Genomic DNA, 23,378 nt, shown 5'->3' on the forward strand with positions numbered 1-23,378 from the left:
GTATTTATCATACTCTTATATTATTATCCTTTATATCTCTTATTTCTTTACTCCTATAGTCTCTTACATTTATATTCTATATCTCATAACAAATTCTTATCTCATCCTATAAGTCATTTATATTCATTCACATATACATTAACATACATTCATGTATATCATGTAACAGATGCAATCACCCATAACACACATATATCATATCATATAATTCATGTTACACATCATATGTATATATTACATACGTTGTATTCAAAGTTATCCCTTTATTAGCCCATGTACACATGTGAGAACTACAAATATGTGAGTTTATAGAGGTTGTGCACTAATGCTGTCACCACAGCTCGTATAAATGCACCGAAGTGCCACGTAGAACTGCACCGAAGTGTCACGTAGAATTGCACCATAGTGCCGCGTAGAATTGCATCGTAGTGCCATATAAGATTGTCCCCAAGGACCACGTAGAAAATTCCTTAAGAATCATATACATATGCTAAGGATCAAGTATGTGTCTCAAAATACCTCACACATGTTCCAAAGAATACATATATGTCCCAAAGGTTCGCATAGACCCTCGACTCTTGGCATGCCAACTATACCTCTAGCTCTCATTTCACACAACATGGGCATTAATATTTATGTTATCATATATTCACATATACACATAGTCTCATAGTTCTTTCACATAGCTTATTGTCATATAAATCACATATCACATATCACATATACATATAGACACATGGTTCACTTACGCGTAGAACATTTTCATATGATTCACATATCACAGAGCTTATCACATATAATTGTATTCTTTTTCATATAATCACATAGTCATATAATATTTCATATGATCTCATATGTCATATCACATAGGTACGTATTCAATACTCATAATCACATATCTTATCTTTTGTTCTAATAAGTTCATATTTATCATTTAACACATAGATTCTTATTGCATATTTTATATCATATTCTTATACCACTAATTCATAATATAGTTTAGGTCAATATCGCTTAACTTATTTTTCTCTTTCACTTATTCATATAATTTCATTTCCCCAATTCCTATAATTTATTACAACATCATGTACTCATTTTCCTATAATTGATACATTAATGTCATATAATTTATATTTCAAATTCCTATAACATCCTCACATGATTTCAAGTACTTTGATATTATACTTCATATCATATAAAAACCTAACAGTTTTAGATCATAGTTTCATTTAACATATCGACCTTCCTATATTACTTATCTAACATATTCATATACTCATATCACATAATAATTTCATTTGACTATATATTATATTCATTTCATGCTTAAATCATATAATATCTAATTTACCCATATATAGTTTACGCTACATATTCAAATAATCTTATTTGAATCTTATAGGTAATTGCTACGTATCTTATCTCATTTCCCTTTTACCAATTTACATGATTTATAATGCTAACCTTTACAATAACATACAACTTATATCACTTATCTCACAATATTTAAATACTAGATTATTCTATTTATTTAATTCAGTTTCATATAGCTCCTATAATCCTTCTCATAGGGATTATATAGTTCTTCATTTTATAATTCATATATCATAGTTTCTATAGTTCTTATCCTATAGGTTCGTTTCACTATTATATAGTCATGCACACATACCAATCATGTAATACATATAATCACAAATAACACATATACTCATCTTACACCCATGATCATGCTCATGATTTCATGCATACTACCATAGGAAATAGACTCATCGTGAGTCTTGTTTCCATTCATCATACATCACTAAAATGCACTCACCTTAGCCTTGAAGAGCTCACGTTGAGAGGAAGAAGAAACTGAAGAAGACTCTGGAAAAACAATTATCTCATTCCCACGTGCTTATTATCCTTATAAAGGGAAATAAAAATCTTCCCTGAAAAATGACCATAATACCCTTATTACTTTCTAACTTTGTTATTCAATCCATCATCAAAACTTTTCATTTAAGTCCATAAACTTTCCATCTTTTCTGAAATTGGTCACTAAATTTACCAAAATTATATTTTGGTCATTGTCCCAAATTTCGGGATGTTACATCGATACTCACAACCAATTCCCTGATTTAAAGAAAACCAAACAAGAAGATAAAAAAATTTAGCCTAGGACCCTATTTCACTTCTATTCTGATAGACTGAATATCTTTCATAAGGAGTACTAAAAGTTTTGATTAAGAAGAAAGAAAGAAAATTAGATGGTTTTGGTTCAAAACTAACACTGAATATCTAGATCATTGACATGCAGTTCCAGAAACATAAAAATTTCAACAAAAAAACACACAATGCGAGCTGAAAATGGGAAAGTACGAAAGAAGAAAAGCTTACTTCCGGATAGCCCAAAACAGAAAATAAATACCTTCTTACAAGTGAGGGGAGAGGCTAAGAAATAAACACAATCGATGTTACATTCAAGAAATTCTTCCTCCATTTTTTCTTTGTAAATAAAAAGCTGAAAGACAGAGCACTACTTGGGTTTACAATTTTATATGGCGAAAAATTGAAGAACAAAAACCAAACGAGAGTGCATGTGAGCGATAGAGACTGGAAGATGAATGTGTTGTTTAGGATTTCATTATATTTGATCATCTGTTGGAAAATCTTTAACCACAAGGATTAAACGAATAAATTATTATATGACATTTATACAAAATAATTCCAGCTCTGTTGGTGACTTTCAACAATGATACTTAGTTTATCTTAGTAGTATTTGTCAACTCTTCATTTCTAACCCCATTTTTTTCTCACAAGCATTTCATCGAACATCTATGCTTCACCTGAGATGACATGTATCTAATATTACACCTTGAATCATTGATGGTCCAGATAGTCCCTTGGTCAGGTCTTCTTTCAATGGACCCTTATTCAAGTCAATACCTCCACATAATTCAAAATTAGATTAGAATTTCTCATGCATCCCCGACTGAAAAGTTACGCTGGAAATGAGAAGAGAGAAGTGAAAAAGGAAATTCGAGATCAAAAATAAATTTAGGGTTTATAATGAAATTGAGATCTGTGTTGCAAGTTTTAAAAGTTGGGGGACCTAAATGCAAGCGCCTGAAAAGTTCAGTGACCATATTGTAAACGTACTAACAATATTGTAATGGCGTCAAACGACCGATTACGTCGGGGACCATATTGCAAATGGACTAAATGTTGGGGGACTATATTACAAATAGACTAAATGTTGGGGGACTGTATTGTAAGTTTTAAAAGTTAGGGACCTAAATGAAAGTTTTAAAAAAATTCAGTGACCATTGCTATACTTTACCCTAAATAAAATAAAATATGATACCCACGTTTACTTTTAGATATTTTTTGTCACTTTAAAATATTAGTGATTTCTATCCTTTATATCGGTTATTTTCCCAATAAATCACCGGTGATCGATATATTTCCCGATCTAACACCAGTCAGATTATATTTCCCGATCTAACACCCGTAGCAGTAAAGCGCGCCCCCTGAACCGCGCTATACGCTAATTTGGCGCCACGTGGGTATAGCGTGCCCCCTGTCCCGCGATATACGGTGATCTGGCGCCACGTGGGTATAGCGCGCCCCCTGATCCGCGCTATACCTGGGTATCTGACACGTGCGGTATAGCGCGATGCATGGGGCGCGCTATACCCCTAAATACCCAGCCCTTCACATCCCCATCCTCCCTATAAATACCCCTATCCTCAATTACTTTTATCACACTAAATTCTCTCAAATTCTCTAAATTTCTCTCAAATACTCTATCTTTTTAAGGTATATTTTATAATATTTTTACTATTATGTATTTACTTTATTTAATATTTTACTAATATAATTCTTTTGCAGATATATAATGGAAGGCAGTCTACTTCGCTCGGATGGAAATCATATATCTCTACACTTTGCTGATACGGTAACATTTTAACATTTTAATTTAATTTAAATTATTAGTAATATTTAGTTGATTTATTTAATGCATGATTATTAGATTAAGAATTACATATCTCGACACTTTGCTGATACGGTAATATTTTAACGTTTTAATTTAATTTAAATTATTAGTAATAATTAGTTGATTTATTTAATGCATGATTATTAGATTAAGAATTAAATATCTCAACACTTTAATGATACGATAACATTTTAACGTTTTAATTTAATTTAAATTATTAGTAATAATTAGTTGATTTATTTAATGCATGATTATTAGAGTAAGAATTAATTTTTGTAATTATTTATTTTTAGGATAAGGACCGTGTATTAGATCCTTTTATTAGGAATCTTAAGTTAGTGATACCCAGCCGTGTCTTGCCGTATTTAGTAGAGGCTGGATTCGGTTACATAGGTAGATATCAGGGTCACTGTAAGATAGAGCCAAACCTGATTTCTGCCTTAGTAGAGCGGTGGAGGACGGAGACCCACACATTCCATCTTCCGTGCGGAGAGTGCACGATCACGCTTGAGGATGTTTCTATGCACCTGGGGCTTCTGGTGGATGGAGATGTGATACACACAGGTATGAATTTTAATGTTTAAAAATCGATTTTAGATTATAGTTATATAATTAGATTATTATTTTGATAAAAATTATATATTATTTATTTTAGTTTGAATGGGCGCCATATTCTACTGATGATGTGAGGGCGGTGATCCCACCTGAGTTGAGGGGTCCATCAGATGTTTGGATGGCGATGGTCCATCTGATCTGTTATGCGACCGTCGAGTGGCACTCCACTGATTGCGTGCTCCGACAGTTTGGTTGTTTTCAACCAATTTTGGAAGCACCTCGCAATATGGACGAGTTGCATAGCTTAGATAGACGCGACAAGACAGATACAGATTGGCTGGTGAGGCATCATAGGTGGGTCGTGTTGTGGGAGGATCGACATCGGTGCCTTCCCCGTAGAGAGCCCATTTTTGATGACCTCTTGATGTATGCTGAGGATTATTATGAGTGGTTCAACAGTAACGGGAAACCGTTTCTACTTCCCGAGGATGCACGAGGGCAGACCTTTCCACGACGTCGACAGAGACGTTCACCGACACAGTACCATCGTCCCCCGACTCGTGGACGGAGAGCAGGTGTTCCGATTCATCCTCAGCTGCACCAGCAGGACCTTTCCAGTAGCCACTGCAGCCATATATGATGCCGCAACCATATATGATGCCGCAATCTCCTTTCTAATACCAGATGTCACCGTCGCCGCATTCACCTGGTTTTATGACCCCGCCACCGTCACAGATGACCCCTTCTGGAGGCTATTATGGGTCTATATTTGTAGATCTGACTTGGGGATCATATACTGGATATTTGGCGGGTTCAGCCTCATCACCCATGGCCGTAGCACAGACACCTCCTGTATAGTTTTCACACTCAGCGATGTCTGGGTTTTCCCAGTTTTCGTAGGCCGGTGGGATAGTCAGTCATACACCTCCAGGGTCCTTATTCTATGGAGGTGTTTCATCGTCATCAGCTCCTCATCAACCTAATGTACCTGCTCAGGATGACGACGACGACGATGATGATGACGACGATGGTGACGACGACGACGATGATGACAACGAGGAGTCAGAACCAGTGATACGAAGAAATCCTCCTCGTGACCAACAGCCACCGCCCTGCGGAACACATTCGCGACGCAGGCATCGATAGATTTTTTTATTATATTTGTATTTAATTTATTTTGTTTAATTGTAATTTTTTATTATTTCTCATTTAATACTTACTTTATTTTGTTAAATTTGTTGAACTTTTTTTTAAAATATATTTTAATTAATTTTGTTTATTACCATTTAATATCAGTTATTGTAATTTGGATATCATTTACCATTTAATTCTTATTGTAAGTTTGTTGTATTTAAATACCAAATTGTTATTAGTTTGATAAAATTTAATGATTGTGTTCGTTTTTTTAATATTTGATAGCCATCCAATTGCATCCGTTTTCGCGTCGGGCACAATAGCATACATATTTTTCGGTCGTCGATCGGTTGACTCTGGACTGAACAGAATTACGGATATTGTAGTTTTTGATAGCCATCATCGCTTCTTCTTTGCTTGAAAACTCCATGCCTAAAGATAACTCACCATTATTTATTGATAAGTAATATCCATAGTCACCGAGATGAGGCATATCCGTAAATTCTGGCCCGTACATTGCACCATAATCAGCTTCATACATGTGTGCAGGAGGGTCAGTTTGTGCCACATTTCCTGGAACTTCATCATCATCGGAGTTGAATTGCGGTGATTCTGGGTGAATGAATAATCCAGTCTCAGCACCATCCGCACTAGGCTCACGAAGCGGTTCTTCTGGTGGAGATGATGGTTCATCCATGCTCTCCACATTTAGGTCGAAGAACCTACTACTTGCACGCCTTCCCCTTGAACTGGAAGAAATATCGACATTGAGATCGAAAAAGCTAGCAATCGAATGCCTCCCCTTGGAGCTTGAAGCCATCGTGTCAAATGGAAACTACACAGATGGTTGCGTCGATGGCATATCCATATGGTCAAAGAAATTTGCAGATGAATGCCTTCCCCTTGAACTGGACGCGGTGTTGTCATACGGATTGTTCGTGGACCCACCTCGGTACATATCGTAAGGAGTTGCGGATGAATGTCTCCCCATTATGGCATTAAAATCATTACACATTACTGTAGTCGGGCTGTCAACTTGATCAACTTGTTCAGCCAGCCCATAGTGTGAGCTTAAAGATTGACCCCGAACAGCACGCACTTGAACAAAATGTGCATACATCTCAATAGCGGCGTCCGAATAATTACTTTGAGCTTCAACCATTATTTGAACATCATCATTGTTCGAAAGTTTGAACGCTGTATAAGTTAATGGCAACAATGATGTTGGAAATCTGTACTGCAACGACGACATTCTTCTGTTACTTCCAACATGAATCTTCCTCGAAATCTTCGTTATTAGCTCCTCAAGAGTTATGTTTCTCTTGAATGATATTTTAACATGCTCATTTGATACGAAAACAATGTCGGTTTCATCTTCTCGAATTTCACCATTATAATAAACAATAGCTGAAAGTCGTGCCATTCTTTGAGTTTAAAATTGCAACAATATTATATATGCAAAAAAAACAATAACTTAAACAAACCTGATTAAATAAATTATATATGAACGAAAATATAACACAAATTTTTTTACACATCAACATAAATAATTTAAATAATATAATTTTATATTATTACCTGCACCACAAAACTATTTCGACGTATTCTCCCGCTTTTCAATTTTACAAATATAAAAATTAATTAAAAATAATTAGTATAATATTTTTTCAAATAATGATAATAAACAATAAGTATAATTAAAAAATTATAACAAAATTACCTTATAACGAAAAATCACACGAACTTCTAAATCAAATATAAGAAGATTGCTAGAATTATTACTCGTTGACGGAATTGTTATATTAATTTATAAGAGAAGAGAGATGCGAGGAGATGTGAGGAGAGATGCGAGGTATTTATAAACATATAAGGCGCGGTACCTGCACCGCGTTATATGTAATTATTATATAGCGCGGATCAAAGACCGCGTTAAATATAATTTTGGTACGGCGTATAGCGCGGCCCCTGATCCGCGCTATACCCCTACGTGGCGTATAGCTTGGAGCAGGGGCGCGCTATACCCCACGTGTAACCCAGTCAGCGTATAGCGCGGTACAGAGGGCACGTTATACTCCACGTGGCGCCAAATCAGCATATAGCGCGGTTCAAGAGGCGCGCTTTACTGCTACAGGTGTTAGATCGAGAAATATAATCTAACCGGTATTAGATCGATATATATACCGATTACCAATAACTTTTGAAAAAAATCGCCCTTTATATCATTCTTCAATTTTATCAAATTCTTTTCACAGTTTCCATTTTAAGTTATATATTAAAACATTACAGAGTGAAAAGAAAGGGAAGTTGGACTTTAGATCTCGTCTCGGTGGGCGGATGATGGAGATAGGAGTTACTAGTAGTATTAATGTTTTACACAGAAATCTGAGCCGTTTACAGTTGTGATGATGAAAACTATGGACGGTTTCGCTTTTATTGGACGTTTTACTTACGGCTTCTGTTCGACTTCAGACCAATTGGGTGTGACATATTTCGCGATGAATGTGGGAGAATTTCCGAAGAAATAGATGTTGACTATTTAACAATCTCGGTATTAGCGAGTGAATTTCACGGGGGGATGTGATTGGTCAGATGAAGGGTACTTTTAGGAGTGTTTGGAAGTGGGATTCAGTTGCGCTTAGTGGAATATTGTTGGAGAGGCAATAAAATACATGTTTTTTACAGCAGAATTGAGGTGGCAATAGTTATGCCTTACTCAAGCGTAACTGACAACTAAACGTATGCTGGAGAGGAATGGTCCTGAGTCATACACCTCAAATATTTAAAATATACTATAATATATAATATAAAGGATAAATTACAAGAATTGTCTCATGATTATAAGATATCATTTTGTTAAGTTTTTCAACTATTAAAAGTTACAAAATAGTCTTTCGACTATATGTCATTGCTTTGTTGAGTCACTCGACTATTAAAAGTTACAAAATGGTCACCGACTATTCATTATATTTCAAACTTTTTTTGTTAAAAAATTAACGGTCTTTTGAGCTGGACGTTAAAGTACTTACTGAGATATGATAGTCATGAATAGAGGCATAATTTTATGTTAGGGGCGAACTTGAACTTTTAAAATTTTAGGGTGAACTTGAACTTATAAATTTCTAGGGGAATCAAAAATTGAGTTTCAATAGAAAATACATAGAAAAAATATAAAATATATGGTAATTTTAAATTTTCAGGGGGCAACTGCCCCTACTCGCCCCTGTCCATCCCCGATGATAGTCATTTGAGATTTTGATATCATATTTTTTTTATCATTTCTCAATTAGCATGTTAACGTCCAGCTCACACGACCCTTAATTTTTTTTACGAAAAAAATATAAGTTTGGAACATATAAATAGTCGACTGATTATTTTATAGTTTTTAATAGTTAGCGGAATCAATAAAGCAATACCCTATAGTCATAGAATTATTGTCACAACCCTATTTTGAAATAAAAATTAATTTAATGAAATTATTGACCAAATTGCAAAATTTTGGAATTTATAACTTGTTTTAGCATATGCATAAAGTTTAGGGACTTAATCATTAATTTTCCCATTTTTTTAGATAGTGAAAATATATAATAAATTAATGAGTTGGTGGCCGCGGGGTTCAAACTCATGTCCCCACGTTAAGGTTGCTTATGCCTTAGCCGTTTAGGCTATGGTATTGTTTGGGATATATACTTAAATTTTATTTATGGCATTAAAATCGGTCATAACACCAAAAAATCTCCAAGTTTCCCAAACCATAAATCCCTAACCCCTAACCACACCCATCGTCGACCCATCCACTATCGGTTGGCCACCGTTCAGTCTGTCGCCGCCACCATTATGCTCGCCATCCACCGATGACCAAAACCCCTGTTGTCCCTCACCTGAATCGGCCGCCAATCGTCGTGAAAAAGTCGAATAAGATTCGTCGAAAAAATACCTCGTCACGCTCGGATTTTCCTCGATTCCGACCGATCCGACGATCGTTCTATCTCACCGCCATCTCCATTAGATTTTTTGGCATCGTGCGAACAAAATCTGATAGGTTTTGTTCCTCGTCGACGCGCCGCCGTCGATTGCCATTGAGGTAAGTATCGAAAGTGTTTTCGGCTTGTTGATGGTTGATTTTAATGCATAATTGTTCAAGGAAGAATCAACCATTCAAATCCCCGTTGTCGCTGCACGCACTGCCACGTGTCGGCAGTGTGCGTGGGACTCCTCTGCCGGTCCAGAAGCCTTTTGGAACTAGTCCAGTCAGACCGAATTGGGTCGAGTTGAGTCAACTAGGTTGATCAAACAGAGTAAACTCATTGACTTTGACTGACTTTTGACTTTTGACCATAGTTGACTTTGACCAGCGTTGACTTTGACCAAAATGTCAAATTTTCTGAAAATTCATATTTTATGTTTTTCGATATCCTGAGTCTGAATTCGAAGTTTGTTTTTTCCAAATTTGAACTCAGTAAGCTGTTTTTCGGCATTTTATTTTCCGATCTCAATATGAATTTTCACGTTTAAGTTTTGTTTCTAATGTAATTGGTTTTGACATGTATCCGAGACATTATGAGACCTGAAATTAAAGTTCTAGGGCGATCAAATGGAGTTTAATTGATTAACCGATGTGGCTCATAAATTGAGGTAATACTCTACTACCTTTTATATGTTTTTTGGAACTCATTGGTAATTGGTAAATGCATGAATGAAAATGATTGGTCAATTAAGTTTATTTAATTATCATTGGACTCAAACTGAATATGGAATAAAGCCAGAACACTGTACAAGACACAGACGGCTCATAAAAAAAATTGATAGATCGATCATAAATAATTCTAAGTTCAGGGATTAGTTAATAAATAAATTAACCTCATGTTCCAAAATTCTTATTAATTTCTTTAAAGGTTAAATACCGAGAATACTTGGTTAAGAAGTTATAAAAATATTCTATAGAGTAAAATTACAAAAATGCCATTATACTGTAAAAAGACCAAGATTACCCTTGAAGGTGAAAAATAACCCAAAAAGGACATACTTGACCAATTACCAGAAAAAATGCATATGTTTATATTGAAAAGAATTATCAAAATGTCATCGAGCGATGAAATAACTAAAATAACCTCTGATATTCAAATGACTGAAATATCTCTGAACCCTAAAAAGATTGAAATACCTTAAACTCTAATATGACTGAAGTAACCTCGAGTGTTGAAGTGACCTAAATATCCTAACAACTTGGAATAAGTGAATATATTTGGATAAATTCTAGAAACACCAATAAACTTAAATGTTGTATCATCCCTAAAGGTTATGGATCATAACTCAAGTATGCTGAGTATTCTTGATACTGATATATCACAGAATTATATAATACCATCAAATACCTGATCGTCTCCTCTAGTTCTGTTCAATGGTGATTCTGAAAGTAACCAGTTCAACCAGTGTAATCAATATTAAGGAGTGATTATTCATGAAGTATATCAATCCAGATTATCGACAAGTTTTACAAGGTGGAGATCAGATAGTACGATTTTACTTGAAATCATGATAATTCGATCTAAATTCAGAATAACACAAACTACCATTTTACCCTTATTGGATTAAGTTATTAAGAACCCTTCATAAATTAAAATGTCTGAAATACCCCTATTTTCTTGAATAATGGAAATGCTCATGTTATATCTAGATTTTCAATATTTCTGATGTAAAGGTTCTTGAGTACCTTTTTAATACACTCGAATCTTAAATGATTTTTGAAACATCAATTTCTGAATAATGATTAAATCTGCTATGAACGAACCATTTTTATAGGGACCTCGATTCTGAATTTCGTTCAATCTACAGAAGTTATATTTTTTCCTTTCTGATAATGATCAATTATCTTCGAAAAATAATTGAATATTATGGTGTGTTCCCTATACGCTACCTGGCCATTTTATTTATATTGAAATTATAAATGGATATTTGGTTGATTTACGATTGTTTTTACTGATTGATATAATGATTTATTGGTTACTTGTTTTACTAGAAAAATGAAATATGCCTGAAGGATGGATCATGGAACTACTGGTTACTACTTGAACTGATTTATTGAAACACTATCTGGGTAGGTTGGAGTATGGAGGTTCATCTTTGATCAAGTTGGTAATTCCTTACGGACTTAAGGTGACCTTGGGTAGGCTCTCAGGCCCCAAGGCATTCCCTTAGGTTTGGCTCCTAGGTCCATTGGGCCTAGGGCGAGTCCTTATGGATGCAACAGTTTTGGGGAACTACATATGGTGTACGAGTTGAGGCATTTATGTGATTTAAATAACTACATTGTTATTTTTACAACGTTATACTGTATCATGATTTTGATATTAAAGTTATTTCTCAATCTGAATTCTACTAGATACTATATTGGTAGGAGTCTGGAGTACGGAGGTTTAGCTCTGATCAAGCTGGTATATCTTTACGGACCTAAGGAGACCCTTGGGTAGGCCCATAGGCCCCAATGTACTCCCTTAGGGTGGCTCCTTTGTTGTGTGCTTAGGGTAAGTCCTTGTGGATGCAGTTTTGGGGGACTGCATATGGAGTATTCCGGGGAGGGTATTACAGTGATTTTAAAACATGTTTTACTGAAATAAACTACTATTATTTTTAAACTATGATTACATTTATTATGGTTTAGATGTAACACACTAGATCTTCATCTCAATATCCTGAATTTCTCTTTCTGAATATTTCCTTCAGATTTTGATTTCCCTACTATTACCTGAAGAAATGATTAATGAAATATGAGCTCGTCGGTAGAACCTGATGATGTCTGTATCGTTAAGAAAATTCATGTTTTACTTATACCTAATGGCATATTGTATCCATCTGGTAGTTCTGTATTACTGAGCTTCCCAAAGCTCACTCTTTACTCACTATTTCAGGTTAAAAGAATCGATACAGTGCAACTAACAACTTCAATATTGGGAGTTCCTTCGGCTTTGCTTGCATAGTACGGTATAATGTGTAATTAGGGGGCATGTAGGTCACATTTGATTTTTTATATATTGAGTCTGGAACTTGTATGATTTTAATTTTGTTTGTAATATATGAATGGTTTTCTAAACTTGTATTTTTATTCATAAATTATTTTATGATTTTACACGTTTTAACATAAATTTTAATTTTTCTTGAATTTTTACTGTGGATAACTCCGGTGGCCCTAATGTTACACCTTAGATCGGATCGGGCCACCCGCATCGGTCTGTGTGTGTTACAATTATTTTGTAACTTTTAATAGTTAGAGGTCTCTATAAAGTAGTGTCATATAATCGTAAGACCATTTGTGTACATTACTCTAATATAAAATATACTAAAAAAGGTTTATTGGTATCTAAAGCCTTAAAGTTTTTTTTTTAAAAACCAATATGATACTTAAACACTTTTACACTTCATGTAACCTTTAAATTAAAAAAATAAGTTGGCCCTTTAACTAACAAAACAAAACCTTCGTCGTTACGATGTTGACTTGGCGATCTACAGTATTAACGTATTGACCCACTGTGAACGATGACACCACTGTGAACGATGACATTGTAAAATAGCTAAATTGTTTTTTTAGATGAGTTTAAGGGTCAAATTATTTTTTTAGAAAGTTTAAGACTTTGTTTAAATATTTATAAAAATAAAAAATACTAAAATATTTAGAAAATAAATATAAAAATAAATTACTAAAAATAAAAATATTATTTTTAAAAAAGGGTTAAGTATACAAAATGTGCCCAATCTATACCCATTTTTCCAGTTCAGTGCCTAACGTTTTTTTCGTTCTAGTTTGGTGCCTAACGTTTCGTTCTAGTTTGGTGCCTAACGTTTCATTCTGTAACTCAAAATGGGTCACGCTGTGACAGACCGTTAAGTTTGGCTGTTAACCCATTAAAAAAGCCACGTGCATTAAAAAAGCCACGTGGCATATTTTTTAATATTAAAAAATAATTTTTACAAATAAAAATTAAATTAAAATGAAAAAATAAACATTTTAATGCCTAAATAATTTTTCCCTTTCTCCTTCACTCTCCACTACAGTCCAACCCTAGTTCAGTTGCTCAACCACTTGTCGGAGAACCTTTTTGGTTCCGAAGACGACGATAGTAAACATAGCCTTATCCTTGTTGAGACCAACAACAAGGGACTCGACGTTGTATCCTCTTCGGGAAAACATTCCCGTAATCCTATTTATGATTCCACTCTCATCCCCAACGAACACTGAAATCATGTGGCATTTCACCCTGAAAAAACACAATACAATTTTACACTCGAACATACACAAGATCTAGCAATTGAACAAGGATAAAACAAGCTCAAGCTCTAATTACAAAATAAATGAAACAGAAAACCCAAATTAAGTGTTAGCAAAGCCAGAAACTGGAACCACAGATAGCAATCACAAATAAAAAATAAATTAAAATGAAAAAAAATAATCGATCGGAAATGACGCGTCGGACAAGATTCTCGGCGAAACTTTAATTGCTCAGTCCCGGTGAATGACGCGACCAATCGGCGAGTGACCAATTAGGTTGCAATCAGAGCGAAGTTGCGGTTTGACCAAGGTGGGCGGTGTACTTCAACGGCGATCGGACGGGGGATCAACTATTGGCAGCCGAAAGCTCTCCTTGCGATTAAGACGCAACAACGACCAAATTAGGCGATTTGAGTACCGAGGTTGGGTCTCCAGTCGTTGCTGAGGCCATTAGCAGTGACATGGCACTTTTATGGCAGTCGAAGATGCCTGATGAAAACACAAAAAATCGGGGGGTTCTGGTTCCTTTGACCAGCCTGGGTAATTGGTTTTTCCCTATTAAAACATTTTTTCATTTTAATTTATTTTTTATTTGCAAAAATTATTTTTTATTTGCAAAATTTTTTTTAATATAAAAAAATATGCCACATGGCATTTTTAATGGGTTAACGGTCAAACTTAACGGTCCGTCACGGCGTGACCCATTTTGAGTTACGGAATGAAACGTTAGGCACAAAACTAAAACGAAAAAAACGTTGGAAAAAAGGATATAGGTTGGACACATTTTGTATATTTAATTATAAATATTTGCACGTCCTTGCACACCATACAATAAGCTCATATTTAAATATATGTATTGATATTTTGTATAAGTATTGATGACCAATATTTAAGGATACCTAATTTAAAATCCTCATCAATAATATTAAAACTTTAGGTAATATATTGTTTTAGTCTGACTAGTTTAATACCTAAAACATCCAAAACAACATACTTTTATTGGATGAAAGTTGTTTTAAAGTATGTGTTTGGAGGGATTTAAACTCTAACCTTTACAGAGAAAAATATCTATACCTTAATCATTAGGCCAACTTGAATTTTAATTATTTTTAACAAAATTAATATAGATATCAACTACATTTGAGATTAATTATAATTAGATACAAATATTAAAATATTAATTATAAAAAATATATTAAAAATATTATTAATATATAAAAATGTAATATTATGTATTAATGTATAATATAAATATTACATTAATGTATCCAAGGAGCTGGAGTTTCAATTCTCTAAAATGTTTAATTCAAGATATTTCCCCCCTAATAAAGGGCAATAAAACAACTAGAGTAAAACAACGTCAGGTGTTGCATTCATGTTGACAACCGTCAATTATATTATCATGTCGCTAATGATTAATGGTTGAATGGATAATTAAAACAGAAATTAAAATTTAATATTATAATTGACGAAATTAAAATTTAACGATATAAACAATACAATGCTTGAAGTTAAGTGAATATCTGATGTAGTTTATGTATTTTTTCTAAACAAAATCATATTTTCATTAAAAAAGAAAATAAGGTACAACAAAGACAACAAATTTTCAAACCCAAAAGGTGTAAAGAAAAATGAAATAAAAAATTTATATTTCATCTTAAACAAAAATCTAGCAATTATCAATAACTTTTTTTTGTCTCTAATCTAACCTAGACACAATATTAATATAGGTATTGAAATTGAGATAACCAATCTTACATATTACTCTGTGAATGATTCAAAATTTATCGATAAACTATCACAAAAGAGATCTAATTATGAAAGATCGTCGATCTTTCTTAATAAGGAGATGTGTTGTGATGAAAGCAATACAAAATGACAAACTACCATAACGATAGAGAAAACCATGCCTAAAAACAAAGAAACAAATGTGTCATAAAAGTAGACAAAAAGATATTAAGAATATACGAAAAGAACGAAATTAAAACAAGGAGGATGCTTATTTAGATCTGAAATAAAAAAATTAAACAAGAAAAAATAAAATAAAAACAAAAGAAATGTTGACACTTAAACTATAGTCTCAAATGACAAAAAAAACTATATAAACATTTTTAAAAGAAAACTAGAAATATTTTTTAAAATCTTGTATCCTATATTTTTTTTATTTTGTTTTATAAAATTCACAAATTTTATTTAAAATAGAAAATATTCTAAATTACAATAAATATTTACAATCATAGTCGTAAATTAAGCCCATAATTAAGATAATTTTTTATAATCATTAAAACATAATTAACAACTTAAGATCACATAAGTACCATACAAGGAAAGAGTAAAATCTAGTCAAGAAACTCGAGCAAAGATAGATATAAACAAATCTGATTGTATCGGTAAATGAACCACAAAAGAGGTTCAAGCTACTGAAAGGCTACCGACGAACAATAAATCGAATTCAAGCGATGTGAAGAGCTATCCACAAATGAATAACATGTATCCACATCCAATATGAAGCTCCAAAGAAGGGAAAATCAATAATATAGTAGATAAGCATCATCTTAATCAGTTGTGATGATGGCAAATCAACCTCTAGAAAAAGATAAGTGAAAACAATTAGCAAACGATAAAAATGTGCCAGAAAATAGTAAAAAACATGTTATACAAAACAGATTTATTGAAAAATAAAATAAAATAAAGATGTGATATAATAGCATCATCTGCAAGAACAAAATGTTAACAAGTTGTCTTAACAATAGCAAAGGCCTCATTATTCACTAATAAAATAAAAGCATCATCCGCAAGAACAAAATGTTAACAAGTTGTCTAAAAAATATCATTAAATATCTAACATTTGATTTGGATAAAGGAATAGCCTGGAAAGTAGAAAGGAAGTCACAGGAAAGAGTAAAATACACATAACCAAATAAGGCCGAAGTTCCAAAGCTCAGCACAAAGAGATAGGAGCAATGAAACAAAAATAGATAATTGATAGATTGAACGAGATAAAGAAAGAAAAAAAAATATTTGTTCAAAAGTCATAATCATCTTCATAGAAATCTTCATTAGAACTTATCTTCGATTATCATACTTCTCCTCACTTTGTCTTCTTCTTCTTCTTGTCAAAGTTTTACTCCTTTACTATTTTCCATTATATTTATTAAGATTGTTGGAAACTGTGTGAAGTCGGTTTTTTTAGCTGACTACCATTTGCTGGTTTTGTATTTTGGAACTTTGAAGAAAGGGCAAAGTAGAGATGCCAATATCTGGGACTGGGAATCTTCCTAGAGTTTTGTCAGGTATGTTTTCTTCTTTATCTGGGTATTAATAGTTATCTGCTAAGTTCATTTTTTTTTTGCAATTTCTGTGGATTTTAGCTTTTACATTTACAGTTGATTATTAATTTCGGAGGTGATAATGATGTAAAAGCTTTGTGTGCACTAATATTTGATGCTGAACTTAAATTTGTTGTTTGTATATTTTTGTCAAACTGTATCTGATGTTGTTTTAAGATTAGTGTATGGTGCATGCTGAAAAGGTTAATGCAATATACATATGTTATTTCACGTTGAACCCTTTTCATTTTCGATTAGGAGTTGATAATTGTCTATACTAATCCTAAAAGGTTGCATTTTGACAATGTTCTGCACTAGGCTGCTATTGATTCTCAGTCTATCCTAATCGATGGATCGTATTGTTTTCAAGGTTTTTGTACTTAAATGTTGATGGAATTGAGAGATAAGATAAGATGAGTAAGGTTGCAATTAATGTTTGTTCTGATTTTGGGATCTCTATATGTTGCATTTTCTTAATGCCAAAACGGGAAACCAACTGCTTTCCTTTGCAATGCAGGGTGCAGATGCTCCAAGTCTGCTTTGGTGTGGAGCTTGGTGGGGTTCCTTCTTATGCTCCAACTGTACTCTCTTGCTACCCACAGAAGTGCAGTGAAAGGGGATATCGAATTGCATGTGAATCGTCATCCACTTGTCCGGGAACTTGAACAGGTGGAGGAGGAGAATATTCAAGTCCCCCCTCCTAGGAAGAAACGATCTCCACACGCTGCTAAACGTCAACACAAGCAACCAATCAATCTGATTGATGAATTTCTTGATGAGAATTCCCAGCTTCGGCGTGTATTCTTTCCGGATGTGAAAACTGCTATAGATCCGGTGAAAGAAGCAGCAAATGAAAGCCACTACTACCATCCAGGGGAAATTTGGTTGGACACTGAAGGAAATCCTATTCAAGCTCATGGAGGTGGTATGCTATATGATGAAAGATCAGGTACATACTATTGGTATGGAGAATACAAAGATGGACTCACCTACCATGCACATAAGAAGGGTGCAGCACGAGTAAGTGTACTATTTTGAATGCATAATCCGGTACATAATTTAGTTTTAAGAAGTTCCCATTGAATTGTTGTTATCAGGTTGACATTATAGGAGTAGGTTGCTATTCTTCCAAGGATTTGTGGACTTGGAAAAACCGAGGAATTGTTTTGGCTGCGGAACAGACGAATGAAACTCATGATCTCCACAAATCCAATGTGTTGGAGCGGCCAAAAGTTGTTTACAATGAGAGGACAGGAAAGTATGTAATGTGGATGCATATCGACGATGCCAACTACACTAAAGCTGCTGTTGGCGTTGCCATAAGTGATTACCCGACAGGTCCCTTTGAGTATCTCCGTGGCCGAAGGCCCCATGGATTTGACAGCAGAGACATGACCATTTTCAAGGACGATGATGGTGTAGCATATCTAATTTATTCATCTCAGGACAATAGTGAACTTCACATCAGACCACTAACCGATGATTATCTAGATGTGCAACCCGATATGCAAAGGATTCTGGTTGGACAACGCCGGGAAGCCCCAGCTCTTTTTAAGTACCAAGGGACTTATTACATGATAACATCGGGTTGCTCTGGATGGGCACCGAATGAAGCACTGGCACATGCTGCGGAGTCGATCATGGGGCCATGGGAGACAATGGGAAACCCGTGCATTGGAGGGAACAAAATGTTTCGACTTGCGACTTTTTTTGCACAAAGTACATTTGTGATTCCTTTGCCAGGCATTCCAGGTTCATATATTTTTATGGCAGATCGGTGGAATCCAGCTGAATTAAGGGACTCAAGGTATGTGTGGCTACCTTTAATAGTTGGCGGCCTTCCCAATCGGCCCCTTGAGTTCAATTTCGGATTTCCATCATGGTCAAGGGTGTCGATATATTGGCATGGGAAGTGGAGACTTCCCTTGGGTTGGAGGGTACCAAAATGAGAGTAATTTTTCTTCGATTATAATATGTGGTTCTAGTGTATTTTATAGTAAAGCTCTTCCTTCGCCTATTCTTTCACTGGTTCGAATCCTTGTTTCGTTCTTTTTCGAACCCTTCTTTGAGCTGGCATGCCTCAAGAATTCAGTGTACATGGTTAATCTTGCACTTTTCAGTTAACTTACAATTTTTCTATCTGAAGGTAATGTTCATATTAGCTTTGAAAAATGATTAATGGTGCTAAGAGGAAAGATTACTATTTGGTTGAGACTTGAGTTTGTTTGTTTGTTTTTTATGGCTAACACTTCACTTACAAAAGGTATATGTTTTGTAACACCCTTAATTTTACATTGCTTTTAATTTAAGTTTATTTAATTAATTTTTGGATATCAATATGTGAAGTTTGGAAATTTTAAGGTAATTTTCAAAATCCTTAGAAGTTCAGGGCTCAACCCTTAGTTTGCCCCTCTCATGTTGGTTGGGGAAAAAAAGCAAACGTAAAAGAAAGGGTGTTGCTGATGGGTTTTGAACCCACGTGCCATGACATGGGCTAGGGTAAAATAATAAAAATATCCTTATATCTAAATATGATTCTAAACGCTGAAATCATCTTTCCCATTAGGAATAAAAACCATAACCCTATGAAAGTTTTCCCAACAGAATCACTTCAGCTGTTACTTACTGCCCCTCTGTTCAGCCTCTCCTGACTAGCGATGATCGTCACTGCCATCATCGTTGGCTTCGTCGTCACCTTTCGAGCAAACTCCGACCATCTATTCGCTCGCTCAGGCCACCCTTCATCGGAAAGATTAAGAGAAACGTTCTTCACTTTCTATCTTCGATGTACGCCTCCAAACGTTGACGATCGACACCGTCCGAACCAGTCGACACATCATCAAAACCTAATCAAATCTCGATCGGCCATGCATCGTGAACCACTACCGTTCCACGTGGAAAGCTCATCCAAAGCTTCAACGGAAAACCCATCATCGTCATACTATTTTTAATGATTCTGACCAATCCTGTTATCTGTTCGCCTCACCGCTCACTCCATTGAGATCCTTGTGGTATTTTGATCAAAAACCAATCGTTATTGCCGCCTGATCATCGCTCGATCTTCGGCCCCTGTGGGTAATTTTTTTTATTCAATTTTTGTTTACTTTAATGTTGCTTTGGCTGAAATTTTGAGTAGTTATGGACTTATTTTGGTGTTTTGGCATGTTTGGTGTAATCAGATGCAACCTCCGATCCCGTTGTTGCCGTCACACACTGTCGCGTACACGTGGGGTCCCTTCCCGGCCTTAGAACATCATAGAATCGGTTCAAGTCAACTTGAACCGGTTTAAGTTAACTCGGACTAAACTGAGTCAACCCGAACCGACATGAGCAACATGAACTGGTCTGACTCGTTGATTTTGACATGACCATTGACATGCCTGTTGACCAGATTCGTTAACTTTGACTTTGACCGGTTTGACCATTAACTTTGACCAAAAATTCTAAAAAAGTCATATTTTATTTTTTTCAACGTCCTAAGTTCGAATTAAAAGTTCATTTTCCATATTCGAACTCAATAAGTTGTTTTCGGTATTTTATCTCCCAATTCAATACGAATTTTCACGTTTAAGTTTCATTTCTAATGTAATTGGTTTGGTCATGTATCAGAGACATTATGTGACATGGAATTAAAGTTCGAGGGTGATTAAATAAAGTTTAATTGGTTAATCGATGTGGCTCAAAAATCGAGATAATACATTACTACATTTTTCATGCTTTATGGAATATGTTGATATTAGTTAATTTATTGATGAATATATTTTATCACATGTATGTAGTTAATCATCTCTAAACTCGATATGTAAAAAGTATGTAAATTAATAAGACTCAGATGACTCTATAAAAAATTAGAAGTCTGGTAATAAATAATTCCTAGTTCAGTGATTAATTAGTGCAGCGATTAACCGCATAAACCTTAAATTCTGATTATTCATGTTAAAAGTTGTAATACAAAAAATACCCAGATAAAAAATTACAAAATTACCCGTGAGATGTAAAAATGACATGGAATTGCTCTTGCAAGTGGATTTGACATGAGAATTGGTTTTCAACCTGATAAAATTATTGATTCACCTGTTAATTTCATGATTTTTTCGGAGAATCATTGATAATCAGTTCATAACTTTCGTAAAGACTCAAAACCTAGAATTACCAATTTCTGAGTAGGTACTTAAAGACTAACACCATGAAAGTACTTTTGATGTCTGAATTGTTTGAAATAACTAAAAATAAACGACAAGTTTGAATTAAATAGAAAAACTGGACTGAAGGAAATGATTGAAATAGTCTTAAACTATAAAATGACCAAAATACCCCTGAAGTGTGAAATAACCTAAAATACCCCAAGCCTTGGAATAACTGAATACCTTAAGCTCTAGAATGAATAAATCTACCTCAAATACCAGAATGATCTAAATATCCTCATGACTTGGATTAAACAAATGCTTTTGGATAACTTCTGAAGATACCAGTGAAGCTTTAAATGATGTAACGCCCTTGAGGTTTTATGGTACGACATAAGTAGGTCGATCATCCCTAATACTATTACAGCATGGAAAGTAAATAAATACTACTTAAATACATGTTTGTCTCCTCATGATCCATCCAAAGATGGGTCTGCAGGTGATCAATTTGATTATGTAGTGCAACCAATTTTAAGAAATGAATATTCGTGAAGTTTATCTACCTACATAATTGATAAGTGTCACATTTTCTGGGAATTGTACATTGCGATTGGAATTCTGTAAAACGTTGCATACCCTTATTAAATGGATTTATTAAATTTCTCAGGAATTAAATGAAAAAAATGCCCTTATAAGCCTGGTTGATGGAACCACTTTAGGAATGTCTTAATCCTAAATAAATTTTGATGCAATAATTCCTGAATATCGTGATGATATACCAGAATACTGTATGATCATGATAAATCACTTCCCGAATGATTGATGAATCTGTTAGCTATCAAACCCCCTTTGTATAGGGGTATCATTTCTAAAATTCAATCAGTTTGCAAAAGTTTAGTGTTTTCTCCACTTTATAATTGCTAAGTACCTCCGAAAAATAACTGGATCCTCTAGTGTGTTCCCTATGTGCTATATGATTATTTTATCTGTCCTGAAATGTGATTTACCGAAGTTAGTAATATTATTGAAACTTTTAACTGCTCGATATTTTGATTTACTTTTTATGAACTATGGCTACATGATATGTGTTCTCTGGTTACATGTTTTCACTGGAAAATATTATCGTTCCTGATTTATGGATCATGAAATCTACTGTTTACTGTATGAACCGATAATTGGGATACTGTATGGGTAGGATTTTTTAGTATGGAGGTTCAGATCTGATCAAGCTGGTAATTCCTTATAAACCTAAGGTGACCTTGGGTAGGCTCTAAGGCCCCAAACATTTCCTTGGGTAGGCTCTAAGGCCCCAAGATATTTCATTGGGTAGGCTCTTAGGCCCTAAAGTACTCCATTAGGCAGGCTCTCAGGCCCCAAGATACTCCCTTAGATTGGCTCCTACGCCCAATGGACTTAGGGTAAGTCCTTATGGATGCAGTTCTTATAACTGCATATCAGTGTTCGGTTGAAGGGTATTATTATGGTTTTAAAATATGTTTTAAACTACTATTTTTTTTAAAGGATCTGTACACATTTCTTTGTTTTGTTGGAACATACTATACTCCCCAATCCAATCTTCTGAATCTGTCTCTCTGAATATTTCATTCAGACTGTAAATTCTTGTTTGTAACTAAAGACCTAGCTAATGGAATCTGAATTCACCGCTAGAATCTGATGATGTATGACCCGCTAAGGAAAGTTATGCTATACCATATATCCAATGACCTATTCCAAAGCTCACTCTGTTAATTATCATTTCAGGTTAAAGAGTTTGATCCTGTGCTTTTACCGAAATCAGTAAAGGAGTTCCACCGATGTTGCTTGCGGAGTACGGTGCATGTAATTAGGAGTCATGAAGGTTGTATTATGTTTTGATATTCGAGTCTAAAACTTATTTTATTACTGGATATTGTTGAATTCTATTTTTAATATATAAATGATTTTCTGAATTTTATTTTATCTATAAATTATTTTACATTTTTAAATGGATTAACACA

General features: G+C 34.4%; 1 protein-coding gene across 1 annotated transcript; it reads left to right on the forward strand.

Annotated features, from left to right (window-relative positions):
• Window positions 1-16,939: 16,939 nt before the first annotated feature.
• Window positions 16,940-19,402, forward strand: LOC120121623. The gene is made up of 3 exons (XM_039140945.1): window positions 16,940-17,221; window positions 17,775-18,277; window positions 18,355-19,402. The coding sequence occupies exons 1-3, from the start codon at window positions 17,179-17,181 to the stop codon at window positions 19,204-19,206; spliced, it is 1,398 nt and encodes a 465-aa protein (XP_038996876.1). The 5' UTR covers window positions 16,940-17,178; the 3' UTR covers window positions 19,207-19,402.
• Window positions 19,403-23,378: the final 3,976 nt, after the last annotated feature.

The sequence above is a fragment of the Hibiscus syriacus genome, unplaced genomic scaffold (genome assembly GCF_006381635.1).
Source record: "Hibiscus syriacus cultivar Baekdansim isolate YM2019G1 unplaced genomic scaffold, ASM638163v2 tig00110377_pilon, whole genome shotgun sequence".
Classification (NCBI taxonomy): domain Eukaryota; kingdom Viridiplantae; phylum Streptophyta; class Magnoliopsida; order Malvales; family Malvaceae; genus Hibiscus; species Hibiscus syriacus.